Source organism: Lynx rufus, unplaced genomic scaffold (genome assembly GCF_022079265.1).
Source record: "Lynx rufus isolate CCGP_SWC_20201006 ecotype Redwood Valley unplaced genomic scaffold, mLynRuf1.p SCAF_4, whole genome shotgun sequence".
Taxonomy (NCBI): Eukaryota; Metazoa; Chordata; class Mammalia; order Carnivora; family Felidae; genus Lynx; species Lynx rufus.
The window spans coordinates 9,411,472-9,435,455 of record NW_025814856.1 but is presented as its reverse complement, the minus strand read 5'-3'; the positions used below and the strand labels follow the sequence as shown (position 1 = coordinate 9,435,455).

At 57.1% G+C, this 23,984-nt stretch overlaps 1 protein-coding gene across 2 annotated transcripts; it reads right to left on the bottom strand.

Annotated features, from left to right (window-relative positions):
- Positions 1 to 23,842, bottom strand: PKN1 (protein kinase N1). 2 transcript variants are annotated; one of them, XM_047095079.1, is made up of 22 exons: positions 23,769 to 23,842; positions 18,868 to 19,171; positions 16,563 to 16,714; positions 15,332 to 15,458; positions 11,919 to 12,064; positions 11,441 to 11,654; positions 10,474 to 10,668; positions 8,532 to 8,641; positions 8,293 to 8,436; positions 6,400 to 6,475; positions 6,174 to 6,315; positions 5,990 to 6,083; positions 4,035 to 4,114; positions 3,883 to 3,958; positions 3,710 to 3,801; positions 2,131 to 2,307; positions 1,871 to 1,933; positions 1,674 to 1,750; positions 1,309 to 1,451; positions 838 to 945; positions 680 to 760; positions 1 to 281 (listed from the first exon to the last, which is right to left on the bottom strand). In XM_047095079.1, exons 1-22 carry the CDS (start codon positions 23,787 to 23,789, stop codon positions 78 to 80), a joined length of 2,826 nt encoding a protein of 941 aa, XP_046951035.1. In that variant the 5' UTR covers positions 23,790 to 23,842; the 3' UTR covers positions 1 to 77. The 2 variants fall into 2 exon arrangements, with proteins under 2 accessions (XP_046951035.1, XP_046951034.1); XM_047095078.1 differs by lacking the exon at positions 23,769 to 23,842 and adding an exon at positions 20,162 to 20,260.
- Between the last annotated feature and the right edge of the window lie 142 nt (positions 23,843 to 23,984).

The window sequence follows — 23,984 nt, the reverse complement described above, 5'->3', positions numbered from 1 at the left end:
TGTGTGGGTGGGGCAAACCCCAAAGGCCTTTTTAAAAACTACTAAGAGCTTGGTCAGGGCAGGGGCAGGGGGGAGGGCTAGCAGCCCCCGGCCACGAAGTCGAAGTCCCGGAAGGCTGCCTGCTCAGTGGCCGTGAGGGGCCGCGCGTCGCGGGGCGGGCTCAGCGTGGGGGCCTCCCCTGTGAATTCCTCATCGAAGTTGCTGACATCCGTGCGGCCTGACAGCGTGGGCACGAAGGGAGGTGGCAAGCGCCGGGCCAGCAGAGTGTCCCAGCCCAGTGTCTGCAGGGGCGGAGGAGAGACAGAAGTCAGCAGGAGAGGCTGGGGAGCAGACTGCCCGAGCGACCAGCCCCTGTGCCCTGACCAGCCCTGCATCTGGGGGATTGACATAAGGAGTCATAAGATAGAGGGATAAAATGTGATCCTTACTGGCAGCCCAATAAGGATCACAGTGTGAGCATGGGGAGCCCGGGGGTGGGGGAGAGGAAGCCTGGGTTCACGCAGATGTGCGTGTAGGAGGGTCAGTGGGAGTGAGGGGGGGGGACGGAGGTGACAATGTTGGAGGTGAAGTGACTAGGTCTTGGTAGGGGAGAAATGACTAGGCCCTGGGGGACGGGGTGACCAGGTTGACCAGGTCTCTGGTGGGGGGAGGGTTGGCCAGGCACTTGGGGGGACCTTACCCGAAAGAAGGGCTGCTTTTTCACATCCTCTGCGTCCCTCTCGCTGGACCCCAACCTCCGCTCTGGATTCCTCCGCAGCAGCTGGGGGGAGGAGAGGTGTCAGTCCTCCCTGTCCCGGCCCCAGAGCCCCTCCCGAGGCCCAGTCGGGGGCTCCTCACCCTGCGCATGATGCCAATGGCTTCGGCCGACAGGAAGCGTGGGTAGCGAACCTCATCATTGACTATGCTGTCAAATACCTCCTCCTCGTCGTCCCCTGGGAACGGGGACTGGGGACAGAAAGAGCCAGGGTGAATTAGGCCCCTCCTCTGGCCACTCCCCTCCCAGCCCCACCTGAGCCATCTACTCCCAGCTACTTCTGGGGGCTGACTGATGTGGGAAGGTAAGTACCCCATTTTAGAGACGCAGAAATTGAGGCTAGGGAGGCAAAGCCAGCTGCCCCCATCACACAGCACATGGAGACACAGTATGATTCCCCACCGGCCCTCCCCTGCTCCCCCCTCCCCCTCTCCCCCCCCTCCCCCGCTCCTCCCTTTTCCCCATTCCCCCCTCCTCCCCCCCCTCCCCCAGGCTTAAGCAGTTCCCAGTGTGATCCCAGGGTCAGGCAGGGTGGGAGCAGCCTGGGGCCTCACCTCTCCAACCAGCATCTCGTAGAGCAGCACACCCAGCCCCCACCAGTCCACAGCCCTCGTGTAAGATGTGTCTGTCAGCACCTCAGGTGCCAGGAACTCCGGGGTCCCACAAAATGTGCTGGTCCGGTCCCCATAGCCCATCCCTGGGGGCAGTAGGGCCACGTGAGGTTTCGGGTGGGGGTCCCAGCTACGGGTGGGGGTCCCAGCGGCAGCCCAGCCCAGCCCAGCATGGGGTGGCCTAGCCAGTCAGCCCCACCCCAGCGTTAGGGTTGGGGGCGGCCCAGGTGGGGTTGGGGACTCCATTCCCTCCCCACTCTGTCTAATCCCCAAAGGCCAGCCCTTCACATCCCAGCCCCGCCCCTCACCCTCCTTGCAGAGGCCAAAGTCTGCGATCTTGACATAGCCCTCGGTGTCCAGGAGCAAATTGTCCAACTTCAGGTCCCTGTGATGGGTTGGGGGGACGTAAAGAGGGATGAGTGGGGGTCTGGGCCCTTCCTGAAGCCTGAGGGCCCCCCACGGGCAGAGCGTGTGTACAGGAGCACACGCACACACGGGCACACACCTGTAGACGATCTTGTGTTCGTGCAGGAACTGCAGCCCCAGCACCACACAGGCCGAATAAAAGCTGCAGAGAGAAGCTCGTGTGACGGGGCCAGGCCTCCCGGCAAGGAAGGCGGGCCACAGAAACCCGGCTCTCACGTCCCCCAAAGCCCCCCAGCTCCCCAGAACTCCAGGAGGTTGGGGGAAGAAGGCAGGGGCCAAAGGGTGGAGGGTAGGAAGAGGGCCGCCACAGCCTCTCCGGGGGCGGGGCGGGGGGCTCACACAGCTCGGGGCTCAGAGAACACGTCACTGTGGATGTGCAGCATCAGATCCCCGCCGGCTGAGTACTCCATCACGAAGCACACGTGCTCTGGCGTCTGGAAACAGCCGAACAGGTTCACCAGGAAGGGATGTGCTGCTCTGGTCACCGCCGCCAAGATCCGCTTCTCGCACATCAGGCTGGGCAGGGTTGCAGGCAGGGGTCAGAGACCACAGCAGCCCCCCACCCCCAAGCCCCACACTCCCCAGAGTCCTCAGCCATCACCTATTTGCTGGGGGCCTCGAATGGCTGTGCAACCTGAGGCAAGTTGCTTAATATTTCTGAACCTCAGCGGCTAAACAAGCACCCAGAATCCATCTATCATCCTAGTAACAGCGCCCCCGCCCCCGCCCCGCCAGACATCCCTTTAGGGAACAGCCAGGGTGGGCTAATTGGAGCACCCCATTTTCCTGGCCAGGAATTGGTTCGGGAATGGTCAAGCCAAGCTAGTGGGGCTCAACCTCAAGATTTCTGCTGGAATTATTAAGGAAGAAGGGCTAAAACTGGTAGATGAACCTTAAATTGCTGTGGTAGGGGGCTCTCTCTGCCCCCAGTGAAATGACTGCAAGCAAAGCCCACAAAGAAGAAAGAGGACAGCGAGACGTCATCTGAGCAACTGGATACAGCCATGCCTGAAGGCAACACACCCCTACACTTTTCTGATCCAGAGCAATAAATTCCTCTTTTGCTTAAGGCTGTCTGAGTTGGGTTCCTGATTAACAAAAAAAAAATGTCAGGAAGATTAGGGACAATCAGGGTCTCTCTTGGGCATTTTTACAGGGGGGGGGGCAGATACTGTGTAGAATGCTCTAGATGCATCCCCTCACTTAATCTACCTGACAACCCTGCAAGAAAGGCATCATTACCCCCCTTTTATAGATGGGGAGGCTGGGGATCAGAAGAGCAAAGTGACTTCTCCCAGGCCTCTAAGCAAATTGGTGGCAGAGGTGGGATTTGGACCCAGGGCCCTAACCCCAAAGCAGGGGCAGTGTAATGGTGCCATTAAGAGTATAGCCTTCAAGGGTGCTTGGGTGACTCAGTCAGTTAAGCATCTGACTCTTGATTTCTGCTCAGGTCATGATCTCATGTTCGTGAGATCGAGCCTCGCATTGGGCCTTCACACTGAGTGTGGAGCCTGCTTGGAATTCCCCTCTTTCTCTCCCAATCTCTCTCAAAATAAAGAAACAAACATTTAAAAAAAAAAAAAAAAAAAGGAGTGCAGGCTTAAGAGTCCGAGTCCCTAGGTTTGAATCCCTGACCTGCTGCTTACTGGCTTTGTGACCTTGGGCAGCTTGCTCGACCTCTCTGTGTTATCGGCAGAAGGGGAACAGTAATATTTACCACATAGGACTGTCATGAGTTACTGGACATAAAGCGCACGGTGGGCACTTTCTAAGAGTTGTTAACATCTTAAGTGCTGGCTTAGTAATACGTGGCTGTTATAAATCACTGTCACAGCAGCTCCAAAGAGGGGACTGCTCTGTCTCCCACTCCCCAGAAGAAGAGACCAAGGTTCTCAGAGGGCCCCAGCTGGTTCCCCACCTCTCCACCTCATCTCGGGCCACAATGTCGCCTTTCTTCAAAGCCTTGATGGCGAACAGCTCCCCGCTGGGCCGGAACTCAGAGAGCAGCACCTGGAACCACAGTGGGCAGCGAGGACCTTCGTGGCCAGCCCGGGAACCCCAGTTCCCTCAACTCCTTGCCCCCTGCCTCACCTTCCCAAAGTGACCCCGGCCCAGCACCGCCAGGAATTTGAAATCCTCGAGGGTCAGGGGTGACTTCCTCAGAGGGCTGCGGAGAGAAGACAGTGGTGGGGACAAGGACGGCAGGCAGGGGTGGCAGGTGGGGAGTGGGGGAGGGGTGTCACCTGCACAGGGCGGGGCCTGGGGTCTCCTGGGTCTCCGAAGGCAGCTCGGGAGTGGTGGTAGTTTCCTGGATCGGGGAGCTCTGCAGCAGAGACAGGGGGTCAGAGGCACCCCATAATATAACTGCACTCTAGTCACCTCTCTGACGTCGCCTCTCCTCCCCCTCGCCCCCATGCTCACTGCCCTCCTGCTACACTGTCCTGTGCACACACCAGCTCAAGTCCTTTGCCCAAACTATTCCCTCCACCCAGGGTGGGGAGTCCTCTCTTCCCCACCAGCATCTGCACAGCTCCTCCGTTACCTCCGGGCATTTATCGGGATGTCACCTTCGCAGATGGTCAGCTGGTCAGCATATCAGACAACTCACAGAACCCCCCTCCCTGAGACACACATACTCCCCGTCCCCTTTCGCTGCTTTTTTTCATGCTGTAAATACATTTTATCATTTTGCCTACTTATTGCCTTGATGGGTATGTGCCCTGGGAGCCACTTAATTCTTTACCCCACGTGTGCATGGAACTTTGGAAAAAGTCAAGATCAATACTGCAAACGGGAACATGTTACTACCGGTTCATCATCCTCCACTGCAGACACGGCTGTAAAAATCCAATCAGCACGGATAGGTGTGTGGTGGGAAACACCGGCCTCTCGTGCCCCAGCCCCCCCTCTCCGGAACCAGCCACCATGAAGGATTTCCTGAGTGCCTTTCTAGATAGATTTTCTACAAGCAAACGTTGATGGTAGAGGCTCCATTTTCCTGGCTCCCACGACTGACAATATCCTAATCCGGACGTTCCTACCGGACAACCTGTCTTAGAAGCTATTCTACGCCACTGCGCATATGTCACAGCCACGTACTATTCCAACCTGTCATTTATTTAGCACTGGCTCCTACGAACGGACTCTGACGTTTTCACTTCTGCCCACACAAAGCTGCCGCAGTGAACTTCCGGGATGCGCACATGTGTGCACGTCCAGGATTGGAACTCCTGGGTCGAGACGACGTCCCATTTTTAGCTCAGCCGGCTATGCCCTCCCGAGGTGCAACAATTTGCGAGCCTCCCACTGACTGCCTGTTCCCCTGCCTCCTGCCCAGCATTTGGTGGTATGAAACTTTTGGATTTTGTTTTGCCAAACTCATCTCATGGTGCCTGTCATTATATTATTATTATAAATATAACCCAGAAGCATATGTTATTCTTCTTTTTTTTAGGCGACGTGTGAAATGCACTCAAGGGAGCCAGCTCGTACACACACGTGTCCACCTGGGTGCGTGGCACCCAGACCGGGGGTGGGTAAACCATGTTTTGCACCATCTGTGAGCTAAGAATAGCTTTGACGTTTTTAAAGGGGGGGGGGGGGAGAATCAAAAGGAGAGTGACATTTTGTGGACATCTGTGGAAGTGATATGACATTCAAGCTTCAGTGTCCGTCAGCGAGGTTGTGCCAGGATCCAGCCACGCCCGTTGGTGTATGGATGTATCATGTGTGGCTGCTTTCTGCAATGGCCCTTTATGGAAAAACCGTGCTGATCTCTGCCCTAGATTAAGACCCACAACATCGCCACGACCCTGACGGGCTCCCTTGTATCTCCCTCCTATCAATAACCGCCTCCCCCCCGCAACCAGAGAAAACCGCTATCTTGACTTCTGTCCTTGACTTGAGTCTTAAACGTGCTTGGTTTACAGGCCAGTGCACAGAGCACAGCAAGGCGAAGCAACTTGCTGTGGGTCACACAGCTGATAAATAGCAGAGCAGGGACAAGGACCCAGGTGGCCTGGCTCCTGAGCTCATGTTTTTATTCAGGAATAGAGAGTGGGACCCTGCTTCTAGAAGAGATGTGTGACCCAGGGAAGTTCCTGGTGGTCTCTGGGCCTTGAGCTGGGAAAGAGGCCCGGAGGAGGAATCTTTGAAGCTGCCTAAGCCAGGCCCAGGGGGAAATGAGTGGGACACTCACCAGGCTCGATGGGCTGGAAGGAGGGCCCAGAGGACTCTTCTGGGGCAAACTATCCAAGTCAGCCCCAAGGTTCAGCTTCTCCACAGATATATCGCTATAGAACACGGGAGGAGGGTTTGTCTGGGACCCAGCACCCTGCCAAGCAACCAGGGACAGCCTAGACCCCAGGGACCTCCCTCCTTACCCTGTGGACCGGGCCTCAGGTCCCGGAGAGGCCCCAGGGCTGAAGGTACCCGTGGCCGTGGCATTGGGAATGAGCCTTCGAAGCAGCCGCACCCAGGTGGCAACATCGATGTTCATCTGCCTAGCGCGCTGAAATGTTTTCCCTGGAGGGATGGGGGCAGGCGTCACCCTTCACGATACTCCCGGGACCCCTGGCCTCTCCTCTGCCTTGCTCACCCCCTCCTCACCTTGTTGCTTGGAGAAAATTTTCTTCTGCCTTCGGAGCCGGGGTATCCTCTCAATGACAGGGTTGCGGAAGGTAACCTGGGGAGAGGGGCCAGTGGGTGAGAACCTGCCCCCACCTCTAGGCACAGGGGGAAGCCCTTAGGAGAGGAGGTGTGCACACCCATATGTTTTGGGGATTCTGATCACTGCGGCCCCACATCCAAACACAGAGTATTAAGAAGTTATAAGGTACTAAGGGGCTAAAAAAACAATCCATGGCCTGGCAGGGCTACCTCCTGAAACCCCATCTTGGAAAGCCAAGAAGCAGGCAACCAAACCCTCCTCCAGGGGTGCAGAGGGGGGGTCTGACCCAACAAGACGCACACTCAGCTCCAGCAAGGTCCTACGTCCTCGAGTGTCCTGATTCCCCAAGTGTGGTCCCGGACCAGCAGCATCACCTGGGGAATCTGCCGGAAATGCAGATTCTTGGGCCCCCCACCTGGACCCACTGAATCAGAAACACGGGGGAGGGGCCCAGCAGTCCGTGTGTCAACAAGCTCTCCAGGGGATGCCGGTGCCACCCATGTGGGGGAGCCGCCGGTCTGGCGCCATTCTCCCAACTCTGGTTGCATCTTCTAGTAAGGCGCTAAAAGTCACAGAACCGTGTGACCTTATGCGTGTCCGATATGGTCACCACTAGCCATGAAGGGCTATTTAAATTCAGGAAAAATTTAAAGGAACATTAAAACTTGAGTTCCCTGGTCCGGCTAGCCACGCTTCACGTGGCTGGCGGCTGCTGTGTTGGACGGGGCTCGGATACAGCATTTCCATCTACCACACAATGCGACTATTGTAGGCTCATAGACCACAGAACTGTAGAAAGTTCTATCGGCTGGTGCTTTTGGGGAGGCAGAGAAACAAAACAGAACGCTATAAGTAGACCTCGAGGGCGAGCAGGACTGCTTCAGAATTCGCACCCCCGCTACCCACCCAGCCACCCGCTGGGTTTTGGCCGGTCTCCCTAACGGAAGAACAATTTCACTGCCCTGCCGCTCGAGTCAGCCCTGGTCCCTGCTCTTTTCCGCCAGCGGTCCTCGATTATGAGATCAAGTCAGAATTCCCACACCGAGGCACGGATTCCCACACACACAGGGCACATGTATATGTGTCAGGGGCAAATTTAAAGCACTTTTGAGGAAGTTTTTGGCTGATGAGAGGGCCAGGGGCTTTCCTACTCGGTGCCTCTGTTTTCTCCCCGCTCAGATGTGACTAAGGAGGATCGCTTCTGAACTGGGTTGAAGTGGGTCTTCGGGAGGATTAACAAGTTAAAGCCGGCAAAGCACTTAGGACAGGGTGTGGCTCACACCACAAGGGGTCAGCTAGGAATGTCATTTATTAGACCGCAGGCCCTCACCCAGGGGACACTGGCAATGTCTGGAGACATGTTTGATTGTCACAACTGGGGGTGGGGGTGGGTGCTGGCTTCCTGTGGGTGCAAACCAGGGGTGCTGCTCAACACCCGACCGCGCAAACCGAGAAGGATCCGGCCCACTGGGGCGCACTTGGCCACAGCACCAAGGGTGGGGTACCCCGACTGAGACCCTAACCCTAACAGCACTGCAGAAGGGCTTTCTCTCTAGTCTGCTGTGACTCTGATAGCAATCTCCTTGACACATCACCAGGTTTTTCTTTTCTTTTCGGGCTTGGCAAAATTTTGCAATTTTTTTTTTTTTTTTTTTTGGTCAATCTTTTCCCCTCAGAACAAAACCAACCCCGGCTTACGTTGTGTCACTGATGTCACTAATTACATACATTTTTCTATCAAGGTTCAGAGATGAATCCCAAACATCTCTTCCCTTCTGGACAATGGGAGCATGTGGGAAAGTAGTTTCTCATGCTCAGGGGTCGGGCTGTACCTCGGCCACCAGGCAGCCCTGGGGTTCCATGTCCAGTTGCACTTCATGCCTCTCGTTGTCCAAGAAATCCTCCAACTTTAGGAATTTGAGGGCACACAGGCCCCGTTGGTCCCGCCAGAACACAGCCAACTCCAGTTCCCGGGCCTCAATTGAGGGAGAGGAATTGAGCCATCACTTGGGGTGCCTGAGGTCCAGAACCCTCCTCCTCCAGGCCCTGCCATCCCCCCCACCTAGCTCACCCTTTCCAGCTCCAGGGTGAAGCTCTGGTCCCAGGCGTTGGGGCCACACGGCTTCCAGGAGGTCTGCCCCACCACTGTGTTATCCAGCTTGAGCACAGTGCTAACCTCGCCTGGAATAAGGGGTGGGGGAGGGTGTCAGAAAATGTTTGGGGTGTGTGTAGGGGGGGATCATATCTCCTATCCTAGTAAAGAAATATCTCCTCCCCCCATCATGTTCACCGTGCTATCGTGACAAAGCTTTATGGTTCTGCCTTTTACGTTAAGGCGTTTAATATACTTCCAGTTGATGTCTGTGTATGGTGTGAGGTAGGGACCCAAATTCGCTTTTACTCTATATGCAACTTCCAGCAATATACTCCTGAGAATTCACCCTAAAAAAATGCATGCAGTTTACATTGGGAAATGCACATATGTAACGCTTACATTGGCCCCAGACTAGAAATATCTATTAAGAGGAGAATTAACATATAAACTATAGTATAGTCTTATTAGCTGATATTCAACTCTTACTATTTTTTACTTTAAAAAGCCCCAGCAGTTTGTTACGGCTCAGTCTAAGACAACAGGCTATTAAACAGGAGTTAAAATGAATGAATAAACTATAGCTTCATGCTATGATATGGCTAAGTCTCCCAAACAATGTTAAGTGGGAGAAGCCATTACCATGGAATACGTTCTGTATGATTCTGTGTATGTAAAGTTCAAACACCAGGCAAGGTTAAACTATGCTGTTTTGAGATGTGTATATAGGTGCTAAAACTACAAAGAAAAGCAGGGAAATGATAACCACACGTCAGGAGAGTAGCTACCTCTGGACAGAGGAAGGGGCTAGAATGGGAGGGGAGAGGGAAGGGGGGTTTCCAGAGAGTTCTATTGCTTGACTTGACCTGGGTGGTGGTATCATGGGTGTTTGCTCCGTTATTCTTCTTCTTTTGTACCTACTTTCTTGGAAGCCTTTTTTTTTTTTTTAACTGGGGTAAAATTCACGTAACATAAAATTTACCGCTGTAATCACTTTGAAGCGTTCCGTTCACACTGTTGTGCGACTACCACCACCATCCATCTCCAGAACGTTTTTCGTCTCCCTCCACTGAAACTCTGTCCCCGTGAAACAACAATTCTCTGCTCTCCCCTCCTGCCCAGCCACTGGCAACCACCCTTCTTTCATTTCCGTGACCTGGACTAGTCTCGACACCTCAGAGAAGTGGAATCGTACAGAACGTGTCTTTTTGTGACGGGCTTGTTTCACTTAGCTTAACGCCCTCAGGTTCGTCGATGTTGTAGCCCGTGTCAGTATCGAGGCTGCCTTTTGGGGGTGGAATACCACCCCGCGGCACATACACAGCGCATTCTGCTTATCCGTTCATCCGTCAGCGGACACCTGTGTTGCTTCTACAACTTGGCCGTCGGGAATAATGCCGCTGTGGACATGAGCGTCCACAGATCAACTCTTTGGGGTGTGTACTCAGAAGAGGGGTTGCTGGTCATACGGTAATGCCATGTTTAATTTTTTGAGGGCCTGCCATCCTGCTTTCCACGGAGCCTGCAACACTTTATAGTCCCAACGGTAGTGCGCGAGGGTTCCGGTTTCTCCACATCCTCCCCAGCACTTGCATTTTCTTTTTTTTTCTTAAAATAATATCCACCCTAATGAAGGTAACGTACTAGTTCTAGGGGCGCCTGGGTGGCTCAGTCGGTTGAGAGTCTGACTTTGGCTCAGGTCATGATCTCACAGCTCATGGGGTCGAGCCCCGCGTCGGGCTCTGTGCTGACAGCTCAGAGCCTGGAGCCTGCTTCGGATTCTGTGTCTCCTTTCTCTCTCTGCCCCTCCCCTGCTCATGCTCTGTCTCTTTCTCAAAATAAATAAATAAAGTGTTACAAGCGTGTGACATCCCAGGATCCCCGCCCCATCTCATCCCTCCAAGGCTCAGTGCCCACTCACTGGTGTTCTCGGCTTCCACTTTGAGGCTGCCCCGGCCACTGAGGCTTCCGCTTCGGCTGTAAAGGCCCCGGGCTGGGCGGCTCAGGAAGGTGGTGCGGCTGTCGGGGGTGCCAGGCACCCCCACCGAGGGTGAGGAGCTCCAGGGGACGGTCTCTGGGAGGTCCCTGCAGCCTACCACACGCACCTCCAGGGTCCCTGAGGGAGGGTAGGCTCAGGAGGCGCCCATATCTGGCACAGGCCAAAGGCGAAGTGGGCATATCCAGAAGTGGCCAGCACACAGGTGGAAGTCGGTGAGGGACAACCGGGGCGGGGGGGGTGGGGCAGGGGGTCTGATGCAGGGATGCCCACAAGTGAGAAATATGGGAGAAGGGGCAGGGCTGAGGCTGGGGAGGGGTTCTGGATGCTGGGGGTTATCGACAGAAGACGGGTTTAGGGCACGGGCCGATGAGGCAATGGGAGCCAGATTGGACTAGGGCGTCGAGGGTAGGACTCAGGGAGCTGACCAGAGGTCCCAGAAGGGGTCAGGGGTCTAGGGTAGGGCTGATCTAAGGGGGAAGTAACCACTGAGGGGTCTAGGGAGGGAGGAGCTAGCTGGCCTTGCAGGGTAGGGGCAGACTCAGGGCTGAGGGTTCTGAGAATGAGGGGTTGCGGGACTTGGGCTGGGGGGCTATGGCTGGAGGGAAAAACAGGGCCCGGCAAGAAGGGGTAGTGATGGGGACATGGTGGGCATGGGGGCAAGAGTCCAGAATCAGAGGACAAGCTGGGCCCGGAAGTCGACTGCATAGAGCTGTGGGGCCTAGGGAAGTGGGGACCCGGGCTACAGAGCTGGGATGCATGGAGAATGAAGTAGGATGGGGTACAAGCGTGGGGAAAGCGGAGATCTAGGTTGAGGTTCTCAGGGCTTGGGGAGAAGTCGAGGATACAGAGCCGCGGTGGCGGGGTCTGGGTGGGGGAGGTCTGGACCCACCTGTGAGTGGCGCGGGCTTGCACAGGGTATTGTAGTGCGTGGGAGGGAAGGGCCCCGCCAGGCGGGCACTGAAGGCTGCCGACGAGGCCACAGCAAGCTCCTCGCGCAGCAGACGCCCCTTCGGATGGTCCGCGGGCAACTCCCCGAGGCGCCGCTCGAGAGCCTCCCGCAGCAGCCCCAGCTTCTGGTTGGACTCAGTCAGCTTCTCCTGGGCCTGTAATGGGAGGGACAGAGTGGGGCTAGGGGTGGGGCCTGGGCATGCGCCTCCCCAAGCCTGGCTAAGTCTTACCTGGCCCTAGCCTTCAAACCACCTGGGCCCTACCCCTGGGCTCCGGGAAAACGAGGCCCCACCCCCGGCTGAGGCCCCACCCCTGGCCAAGGTCCCGCCCCTCGCTGAAGCCTCACCGCAGGAGGCCCTACGGGGTCAATTCCCGCCCCTTCGCTGGGGCCCCGCCCCCGCCAAAGTCCCGCCCCTCACCTCGCAGACCGCCTTGCGGTCCGGGGCCTTGGCGGCGCTGAGCAGGCGCAGCACGTTCTTGGCACCCTCGGCCACCGCGTGCTCCACTCGGAAGTGGTGCCTCAGCTCCTCAATGCGCAGCTCCACGGACCCCAGGTCTGCACTCCCTGTGGGCGTGGGACGCCGGGTGGTGAGGCCAGCCTAGGACCCAGGTCCGACCACCCCAGCCCCGGATGCGCAGGTGTCCGCAGGAACGGGCACTGGCCACAGACGCACCACCACCAAGATGCGTCAGGTTTTTCCCAAGCAAGGGGTGACGGTGCCACAGTCGCGCTGTCACCTGCAGGCAGTCAGACTTCCACCCAAATGCAATCACTCTTTCATCCAAACATGGTCACCCACAGGCACCATCCCAGGGACAGAGTTAGGCTGTCATACAGGAACAGTCATGTACACAGGGACACGATCAACAAAGGCTTAAAGGACAGACGTGTTGGCAGGGTCCCCTTGCATCCCAGGGACGGTCACAGGGACACTGTGGCCATTTAGATAGCCAGAAGGAGATAACCACACAGGCCCAGGGACACTTAAAAAAAAAAGAAAAAGTAACTTTTACTAACTGCCTTCCAAGGGCGGCAGTTTGCCCACACCTATCAAAATTGCAAATGTAATGGCCCTTTGATCTAGCAAACCCAGTTCAGGAACTTTATCCCATAGAAACACCTCTGCACTTGACATACGTACATTGTTACTCAATGAAGCCTTCTTTCTAAGAGCAAAAGATCGGAAATAACCCCGTTTCTTCCAGTAGGAGTCTGGGTAAACGAATGTGACCATCCACGTGGTGAAATACAATGCAGTTGGGAGAGCAAGGGCACTGTCACACAGACATCGCCACACTGTCACTCACAGGGCAACAGTGGCATTATTGCTTTGTCACCAGCGTAGGCACACGGTCACCCACAGGCAGAGAACACACTCTCACAAAGATTCAGCCACACCACCACACAGAGATATTGTCACAGGGCAGAGAGACATGATCACAAGACACAAACATCCTCACGGGACACATTTACACTGTGGCAAAACCCCTGGGGCCCCCTAACTCCAGCCCAGGGAGAACCATAATCACACTGCCACATGGGTAAGGCACAGGGATGGCAAAGAAATGCCATCACACTGTCACACAGGCAGGACAGCATCACCAATACCCACAGGCACAAATGTTGCAGGGAAACAGTGTGGGTATCACACCCAGTATGAAGTCATAGGGACACAGCCATGGCCCAATAAAGGACGGTCACAGTTACGCAATGGCACAGAGACAGGCACAATAAGGACACACTGTCACCAGAGGCACAAGACCACACTCTCCATGGGTGTAGGTTCCAAGGACAGTCCCACTATCTTGTATATTGACCCAGACTCAGACCCTGGCACTCAGAGAGAGTCATGCTATCACTCACAGGCACTCACTTAGACACCAACCACACAGACATAGCAGTCACAGGCACACTGTCTGACAAACACAGCCGCACTCTTGCCCCCAGGCCTGCTGTCACACATGTCCAGATAGTCGCCAGGGCTTTTACACTTACAGCGACAAGATCGTACCATTACCCGAGGCTACAATACCACCCAGAGGCACAGGGACATGACCATACCATCATTCCCTGTCACCGAGAGCCCATGTAGGTATTCCCAGTACAGATGAGCAATCACACTAACACCTCCCCTACCTCAAAGACACACACACGACACCCACACTCTGTCATCTGAGTTATCTATTCCCATTGCTATGGACTGGATGTTTCTGTTCCCCTGAAATTCATATATTGAAACCCTACCCCGGGTGCCTGGGCGGCTCAGCTGATTGAGCAACCAACTCTTGGTTTTGACTCAGGTCGTCATCTTACAGTTTCATGTAAGGTTTCATGTGAGGGTTCAAGCCTCACATCAGGCTCTGTGCTGGCGGTGCGGAGCCTGCTTGGGATTCTCTTTCTCCCTCTCTCTCTGTTCCTTCCCCACTCAAGCTGCCTCTGTCTTTCATAAAAATGAAAGGGAGGAAGGAAGGAAGAAAAAGGGAAAGGAAGGAAGGAAGGAAGGAAAGAAGGAAGGAAGGAAGGAAGAAAGGAAGAAAAGAAAGAATAGAAAAAGAAAGAAAGAAAAGAAAAGAAAGAAAGAAAGAAACAAGGAAGGAAGGAAGGAAGGAAGGAAGGAAGGAAGGGAGGAAGGAAGGAAAGAGAAAAGAAAAGAAAGAAAGAAAGAAAGAAAGAAAGAAAAGAAAGAAAAGAAAAGAAAGAGAAAGAAAGAAAGAAAGAAAGAAAGAAAGAAGGAAAGAAAAGAAAAAAGAAAAGAAAAGAAAAGAAAAGAAAAGAAAAGAAAAGAAAAGAAAAGAAAAGAAAAAAGAAAAGAAACCTAACCCGTAATGTGATGGTATTATGTGTTAGGAGGTGGGGCCTTTGGCAAGTGATTAGGTCATGAGGACGGAGCCCTCGTGAATGGGAGCAGTGGCCTCTTAAGAGAGGCCCTCAGAGAGCTCCTCCACCCCTCCACCACGGGAGGACACACACAGCAGGAAGGGAGCTGTCTGTGAACCCAGAAGAGGGCTCTCACGAGACACCTTGATCCTGGACTTCTGGGCCTCCGGGACTGTGAGCAACAGATCTCTGTTGTTTGTGAGGCACCTAGTCTACGGCATTCTGTTCCAGCGGCCCAAACACACTAATCCCCACTAACAGCTAACACTGTTACACGGGGGACACACAAACCGTCATGGCTACCAGGACACACACACGGCCCCCGGTCCCCACAATGTCACATTAATACTGACACACATCAGTGGCGCAGACCCAGCTACCACCCTGCACACATCAAGACCCTGCCACAAATTCAGGTTGGCAGTCAGCTCAAGTCACCCCCGGGCATCCACACACAGACCCATTCGCGGACACAGACACACGCTGTGGACACCCCCAGTGCTACACAGCGGGGGCCAACGTGACGAGGCGGCCACCTAGTCCGGGGGTCCGCCATTTCTTTTCACGAAGGGCCAGAGAGTCCGTCTTTTCAGCTCTGCGGAGCACACAGCCTCTGTTGCCACCGCTCAGCTCTACTCCTGCGGAGCGAAAGCAGCCTCACGAGATAGTAAACGAATGCACATGGCTGTGTGTCAGTAAAACTTTATTTACAAAAATAAGACGGCAGTGGCAGATTTAGTCCTCGGGCTGTAGTCTGCTAATACCTGGTCTAGGGCAGACCCTACATAGGACACAATGGGAAACCGGCCCAGAGACGGTCAGGAATGGGTTCCGGTCACACCGTGAGTGACCACAGCCACCTCCCTGCCTCAGAAAGGGTCCCCTGACGGGGCCGGGAGCTGAGCTCTTGCAAGGTGGGACGCGGGCTAGTGTGCCTCGGGGCGAGGGGCTCACCTTGGGCATCGTCGGGGGCTGCCTGGCTCTCCAGCTGGCCCGCCCGGCGAAGCTGCATACGGATGATGTCGATCTTGATCTTGCTGTCCTGCAGCATCTGCTGGGCCGTCAGCAGCAGCTTCCGGTCCTGGAGGTGGGGACGGGCTGTAAGGGGAAAGCTGGGCAAGCGGGGGTCTGCCCACGGGCCCTCCGTGCACCCCGTGCGGGCCGTGGTGACTGTGTCACAGAGGCGATGTGTGGACAGCACACGCATCCACGCACTCCCAGGAGGAGAGGGGAGATGTGGCCCGTGGCGTCTGAATCCTGGCTCTGCCCCCCTAACACACGTAACTGCTGGCAAGCCACTCAGCCTCCCCGGGCCTGTTTCCTCCCCTGCAGGGAGGGGAGTAGTGACCACCACGGGGCTGAAGGCTGAAGGAGCCCATCTGTGTGCGGGGCTCAGGGCCGCACCTGGCGTCAGGAGGCACCGTATTGGAGTCAGCTGTCACCATGGCAGACACGTGGGTGAGTGTTCCCTGAGGCGGGCGTAGCCCTGACTGCAGCCACATGGGTGAGTCCAAGGGTTGCTGGGTGGGTGTGTTTGACAGGCTGCAGTAAGGGGACTCCAGGGACACCAGGACTGGGTGTGACACCTCCAACTGTGTGACACCTCCAGTCTCTGGGTGTGAATGTAATGGTCTGTGGGTCTGTGTGTCCAAGGCGCCCTGTTGGCCTGTGCATGTGTCCTTGGGGATTATGTGATGGCGTAGGTCTCTACGTCTAGAGGTGGCCGTGGTGGGCCTCCTCCACGGGTCTCCAAGTGTCATTACGGCTGCGTCTCTAGATGTGATGGCAGCGTCGACGTGTGCCCAAGTGTTGACATGACCCTGTGTGTTTCCAGGTGTTAGTATTGACCTGACCATGTGTGTACGTTTCAGAGATGCCACCAGCAGTGACACCACCGGATGTGGACATCCCTCGAGTCTCTGGCGTGACTGAGCGTGGGGCACAGCCTCTGCCGTGTGTCTGACATCTCAGACGGTCATCCTGTTTCTCAGATGCCCCCTACAAGCTGCTCACACCGCAGTCCTGCCTCCAAGTCCCCCATCAGTCCCTCTGTCCCCAACCCAGAGGGTCCCAGCCTCCCATGGGGCAGACAGACGTAGGTGGCACGGTGGTTCCCACCTCCCAGCCTGGGATCTGCTCACCGGTGTGCACGCACGTGGGGTGTGCGCGTGCATGCTGCCCCTACCTTGGTGCTGCCGTTGCTGTATGTCTGGATCATGTTTTCTGCCCCCTGCTTCACCTTCAGCTCGATGGCCAGCTGCTTCTCCAGGCCGGCCACGCGGCTCAGGTTGGTGGCCGAGCAGGCCTGGCTACCTGCACCAGGAGACTGAGGGGCATCTAAGAGGTGGGGGGGGGGGGGGAGGACAAAGTCACAACGGCCCTCACCTCCATCTGCCTAAGAGGCTTTGCCCAGCTGAGAGGATCCACCCTTTGCCCAGCCTGGGTTCTGCCCCCAAGGCCAGGGGAAAGAGGAAAAGGGGGCCAGGGCCCAGAAGGTCCCTCCACTCCAGCCCGCCCAGGGAAACCCCCTCGGCACTGGGACGAGACCGGTGTGAACGAGCGTGGGCAAACGTCCACGTGTACATAAGTCCTTGGTGTTGGTGTAACTATATACAGAAGCCCCCCACTCCTCACACAACTGTGTGAGAGCCTGTGGGCTCAGGTGTGGTTATGTCTGTGCCCACAGGGTGTTGGCATGACTGAGTATGCGTCTCCTTACGTGCTCCCGTACCTAGGCGAAACGCCAGGCATGAGGTCTGGGTGCTGGGGTGACCCAATGCACGTGTTTCTAACTGTTGGCCCAACGGCGCGTTCAGATCTCCAGCCAGTGTGCCTGCACTGGCTCTCTCTGCCTGTGGGTACAGTCAGACCCGTGTGTCCCTAGATGCCAGCATGGCTCTGTGTGAGTCCCGGAGGGTGGTATAACTTGGGAGTGGGGGTGGGGGAATTTCGGTGCAGATGCTACCGTAGGAGACGCTGGGTGTTAGATGAGCTATCTCCGAGCACTGCCATGACAGCGTCGGTCCCCAGCTGCTGACAGGCCGAGGCAGGGTACAGGTGTCGGGGGAGTCTGCGGGCCTGGTCTGACTGTGCGTGTATGTCTCCAGCTGTGGACGGGACAATGTACGTCTGTAAGGGTTGGACAGCTGTGTGTGTCAATCTCTGGGGGTTGGTGTAACCACGGGCAAGAGGCTCTAGATACTGTCTGTGTGTGGCTGTGACTGTGTGTGTGCTTCTTTGGGCGGAGGTATGGAAGTTTCTGGGTGTTCACACGATAGTGCCTGGGTCCTTGAGTGTCATCTGGGTGCTGGTGTTGACTGTGTGTGAGACTCTCTGGCTACTGATGTGATATGGAAGGAGTCTTTGGCTGCAAGATATAAAGTTCTGTAATGCCTTGCACGACAATGTGAATCTACTGTATGCTTAAAAATGGTAACTTTTAGGCGCATCTGGGTGGCTCAATCGGTTAAGCATCTGACTCTAGATTTCAGCTCAGGTCATGCTCTCACGGCTCATGGGTTCGAGCCTTGTGTTGGGATCTGCACTGTCTGTGCTGAGCCTGCTTAGGATCCTCTCCCTGCCTCTCTCTCAGCCCCTCCCCCACTCGCAGGCTCTGTTTCTCTCTCAAAACAAATAAATAACGCTTCTTTAAAAAACGATAAATTTTGGGGCGCCTGGGTGGCGCAGTCGGTTAAGCATCCGACTTCAGCCAGGTCACGATCTTGCGGTCCGTCAGTTCGAGCCCCGCGTCAGGCTCTGGGCTGATGGCTCAGAGCCTGGAGCCTGTTTCCGATTCTGTGTCTCTCTCTCTCTCTGCCCCTCCCCCGTTCATGCTCTGTCTCTCTCTGTCCCAAAAAATAAATAAACGTTGAAAAAAAAAAATTAAAAAAAAAAAAAACGATAAATTTTATGTTGTGTGTTTTTTGACCACAAATAAAAAATTTTTATTTTGTTATTTTTTTTATGTTTATTTTTGAGAGAGAGAGAGTGCGAGCAGGGGAGGGACAGAAAGAGGGAGACACAGGATCCAAGCGGCTCCAGGCTCCCAGCTGTCCGCACAGAGCCCCCATGCGACCGCGGGGCTCCGACTCACGAACTGTGAGATCGTGACCTGAGCCCAAGTCAGAAGCCTAACTGATTGAGCCACCCAGGAGCCCCGAGAATTTTTTAAAGAAACAAAAACTAAAGAAAATTTTTAAAGCATCTCTGGGTGTTGTCCGGATGTTGGTACAACTGTGTGAGTCTTCAGATATTCACGTGACCCCGTGTAGGTCGGGTGGCGGTGCGCCTGCGCAGGACCCTGCCCTGGGGGCCGGTTTGGGTGTTCCTTGGGATCAGAGGCCGAGGCCGGAGGCTGTCACGCGCCGGTGCGTCTCCCCGGGGCTCCGTGCACACCGGGCCAGCCTGGCTCTGGGAGAACCGGTGCGGGCCCCTGGCAGCGGAGCCCCCCCCCCACCCCCCGCAAGCCCGCCCCCTCCGGAGAAGCTCACCTCGGGCGGCGGCCGCAGGGTCGGGCAGCACCACGTGGGCATGCAGCTCCTGCAGCTGCTGGTGCAGCAGGTCCAGGCGGCGCGAGGAGCCGCGCAGCAGCAGCTCCACGGGGCCCAGGCTGCGGCCCAGGTCGGTGGTGGCCCGCCGCAGGTTCTCGGCGCCCTCCTTCAGCTTCAGCTCCTTGCGGATCTCTTTCCGCAGCCGCTCCCGCTCCAGCTCCAGCTGCTGCTGCACCCCCGGGGCCGCCAGGTCCGCACCTGCCAGACCCAGCTGCTCCAGCAGGGACCAGCTGCGCGGCTCGCTCTGCAGGAGACGGAGCGTGGTCAGTGGGGGGAGGGGGGGGGAGGGGAGGACCCCACCCCACGGTGCACACCGCACTTGGCCAGCTGGGCCTGGGACTTCCGAGACCCGGCCTGCTCCTCATACTCTGAGCCCCCAAACTGGGAGGATGAGACAAGGCCCTGTCCCCGCTTCCCGATTCCCCCAAACTGTGAGGTCCCAAGGGCAGGGCCTTCTTCCTTCTCTGTCCCCTCCGACTAGGGGACCCCATAAGTAAGTACAGTCTTATCTCCTTTCATCTATTCCTTATGCACCGGGATTCAGGAGCACAGGCCCCATTACCCCACCAGTGCGTTCCCCCCCAACTTGAAGGTCCCCAGGTTCAGGCCCTACCTCCCACTGCCCCCCCACAAAACAAGGTCCGGAGGGCAGACCCCTTCTCCCTTCTGCTGCCCCCCTAAACTAGGAGGTTCCAAGGGTAGACCCCAACTCCCCTCTGCTGTCCCTAAAACTAGGTCCCCAGGACAGGCCCCATCTTCCCTCTGCTGCTCCTCAAACAAGTATCAAGAGCAGGCCTCTGCTGCTGCTCCCCCCGCCCCCCAAAACAATGGCCTTGAGATCTGGAGAGCAGGCCCCTTTTCCTCTCTGCGATGCCCTCAAACTGGGAAGTGCCAAGGGCAGGACTCCTCTTCCCTCCTTCCAAACGACATCCTGGAGACAAACCCCATCTTTCCCCTGCTGTGTCCTCAAACTGGGAGGTCCTGGGACAAGCCCTGTCTCCCTTCCTCTCGTCCTCTACACCTGGACCCCAAAGAGCAGTGCCCCGGATCCTTCCTCCTCTATCCTGGCCTGGAAGCCTCAAAAAGCCCCACATATTTTCATCTTCAAAACAAAACTCCCAGGCCAGGGACCCGTCTCCTCCTCTTGGTCCAAAATGAAGAGGTCCCAAGGGCAGGGCCTCCGGCCGGTGTCACTGGGGTCCTCTTTGCCCCCCACCCCAACCCCGGCCCCCACCTCCAGCTCCTGGTCCAAAGGGGGACTGGCCTGCGCCATCCTGGGTCCGGGCTGAGGGCCCCGCCCTCTTCCTGAACCTCAGCCCTGCTAGGGCCTCCTGACCGCCACTTCCTCTTTCCTGCCAGCTCCCAGCATCCCCTGCGTGGGGCCAGCTCCGGGGCTCTGGGGCATGTAGAGGACCTTTTCCTCATCGCCTCCCCTAGGACTAAGCCTGCTTCTCAGGAGACAACCAGGGATGGCCCTCGCTCTTTGTCCTAGGACTTGCTAAGGACATGCACCTTGCTAAGGACCTTGCTAAGGTGTGCATGCACCTCACATGCCCATTAGTGTAGACATGGAGACCAGGCTCCCTTGGGTGTATACAGGCTCCAGGGGCCGACTGGGGTGTATACACCCTCTCATGTACCTATAGGAGTGTGCATGGAACACAGGCAGGCAAGTGTGTGCACACCCCTGTGCCTACCCCACGGACGCTGATGTGCACATGCCCGATATACGAGTGCTTCTATGGGCCAGCCCCCTTCCTGCAGATGCAGGCTGTCCCGACTTCCGGCTTCCTCTCAATTTGGTCGCCAATTGCTGTGACCACAGCTAGGGCCCGGCCATGCCACCTCCCTGAAACCCACATCATGAGAAGCCAGTGCTGGAGCTCTGGGGTGATGGTACCCACAGACCGGCAGCCCACTGAAGGCCAAGTATGACTTAATAATAAGAGCAGTTATTACAAGCTCCACCTAGGTCAACTAATGTGAGTCCACGAGTGGGGTGCTATTATCACCCCATTTTCAAGACAAGGAGGGGCGCCTGGGTGGCGCAGTCGGTTGAGCGTCCGACTTCAGCCAGGTCACGATCTCGTGGTCCGTGAGTTCGAGCCCCGCGTCAGGCTCTGGGCTGATGGCTCAGAGCCTGGAGCCTGTTTCCGATTCTGTGTCTCCCTCTCTCTGCCCCTCCCCCGTTCATGCTCTGTCTCTCTCTGTCCCCCAAAAAATAAATAAACGTTGAAAAAAAAATTAAAAAAAAAAAAAAGACAAGGAAACTGAGGCCTGGAGTGGTGACATAACTTGTCCCCAAGGTCCCACAGCCAGCAGGAGTAAGGGCTGGGATTTAAAACGGGAGTGCCCAGAATCTGATCACCAGCTAAGTGGCAGGCCTCGCAATACGTGAGAACCCCCACCGGGAGAACCCATTTCACAGATGAGCAAAGTCTTCCTCGGCTCCCAGCCAACCTGGAGGGCAGCTGCCCCCAGGGAGGGTTTATGCATGCTAAGAGTATCACTCTCGCCAGCCTACCCATCCCTCACATTAATCCTGAGGAAACTGAGGCTCAGAGAGATGACAGCAGCAGATGGGGGGGGGGGCGGGGGGTTATCCCCACACACATCTCCAGGGGCGTTCGGCGACATCCAGAAACATTCTGGGTTGTCCCAGCTGGGGGTGGGGAGGGTGTGCTCCTGGCACCTACTGGGTTGAGACCAGGGAGCCTGCTCCACATCCTTCCCTGCACAGGGCAGCCCCCACCTCAAAGAATGATTCAGCGCCAAACGTCAATAGTGCTGAGACTGAGAAACCCTGCGTGAAAGGACACAGACTCACACCCTGGGCTGCTGACCATGTTCCCCAGTAAGGCTTTCCCAGCAGCCCCACCTGCAGAGCACAGGCTCATCTACACCTCTCCCTTTGGACAATGAATGCCCTCTTAGGCCCATTGTGTCTGGTGGCAAAACCACGGCTCAGAGAGGCAAAGGCAGTGGATCCAGGACATACAGTGAGAAAGTGACAGCGCTGGAATTTAAACCCGAGTTCACCTAAGACTACCGGCCGGCTACCAGTCCCCGCCCACCACCCAGCCCCATCCCATCCCTAGCAGGCAGAGCAGGGTACTGCGAAAATCCAGGCCAGCTCAAATGGGGAAAGCCCAGGCACAGAGGAACAGAAGCTGAGGCCTGAGAGTACGCAGAGCAGGGAGGGAAGGAGGGAGGCCCAGCCTCCTGAGTTCTCTTCCCTTGGGTGACTCACTCCTACCCAGAGGGCAGAGGTCACCTGTGGGCCAGCAAGGCAAACCCATGAATCAGAAGCCTGGCCCAGCCCTGGAGAAGCCCTGCTCCCCCGCCTCCCACCGAGGCACAGGACACCCAGGTCCAGAGGGTCCACTTCCCAGAATCCTCCCTCCCTGCCCCGCCTTCCCAGAGCAGCCAGGGACCTAGACCCTCACATCCGGAGATTTCAATGCTTTGGGCGTTTCCGGAATCTGGACAGGACATCCGTTTGCCGGACACAGGACAGACAGGCATACGTCGGGACAGACAGAGTGACAGGGTGGCAGGCCCAAGCAGGCACAAGAAAGGGATGACCAGGAGGGGGTAAGAAACTGGGCAAGAGATGGCAGGGGGGACCACAGCACAGGCCCAGCCTCATTCCAGGACTCACAGCCTCCTCTCAGGTCGTGTTTGCTACATGCCAAGTGCATGCATGCGCCAGGGGGTTCCTACACAGCCCTCCCAGGGCTGCGGGTAGAGGCAGAAACCCCGGCCCACCCCGGCCCCAAGGTCTGACCTTATGTGATCGGCAACACCAGATACGCCCAGCTCCGCGGCAAGGCTGACAGGCCATCAGCAGGACTGGGGTGGGGGACAGGGGATCATGGGGGAGACACAGAGGGGATGGGGGCAGGTGCAGAAGGAGACGAAAACCCAGTTACACAGCAACCACAGGACAAAAGAGGGACTTTGAGGCACTAATGAGGGTACCAGAGGCACAGGATGTGCCTCAGATTCTGAACCAAAGTCAGAAGTCACCCTGGCCTTGCTTGTCACAGATGTGGAAGGTGAGTCCAAGGCTGTGATATTCACAAGGTGGCACATGGAGAACCTGGCTGGGTGGCAGGTTGGTGCCAATCTGTGTGTGTTTGCATGTGCGGGAAGGGTGACCCAGCCCTGCCACCCATGCCCAGGTTGGGTTCTAGGTACAAGAGAATCCCCAGCCGGGGATGAGGTTCCACCCGGCAGCCTTGAGGGTGGCCATGTGGATCCCCCATTCCTCAATCTAATGAGGTGACTCGGGCACTTCCGCCAACAGGTGCCAATCTGGGTGGCGTCGGGACCATCATAAAGCTCCGTCTGGAGGCGGGGGGCCGCCAGAGCTTTGTTGTGCTGGGGGAGGGGCACCGGCCGAACGGCCTCCTCCCCTCCGGGCCACTGCGCCAGGCACCTGCCCCAGGTGGAGCCGCACCTGCCGGGAACTGAATGCTGGGGGGGGGGGGGGGGGAGTGCCTAATTGAGTGACGGGGGCGACAGGCACCGGGACGCACAGCCAGCCACAGACGTTCGAACGAGAGCCTCCGCCGCGCCCCTTCTAATGCTCAGGGAGGGGAGGAGCTTAGGGGTGCGGCGGGGGCCTTCCGGACCTCCCCGCTCCCCTCGGTGCGTACCTTCACCTGCCGAAAGGGGGACCGTGCTGGTTCCACGGTGTCGTCCCAGGGAGGGGGCGCCGGGCCCTCGGGAGGCCCCCACCTTGGCCTCCCGGGCCCCGGGGAGCCCCGGCAACGCGCGGGCGGGGGGTCCCCGGCGCTGGCCGGCCGCCCGGCGGCTGCGGACGCAGGTGCGCCTACCTGCACGGCGTCGCTGGCCATGTCCTCGCGCCGCCCGCCAGGGGTCCCCGCGCGGAGGGAGGGGCAACAGGAGGAGCGCGCGTGCGCCCCGCGCGGGGCGGGGAAGGGGCGGGCGCGGCGCGAGCCCCCGCCAGCGCGCGGCCCGCTCCGGCCTGCTCCGCTCGGGCCCCGCCTGGCCAGGCCGCCGCGTCCGCGCGCCGCGCCCTCCGGCCCCAG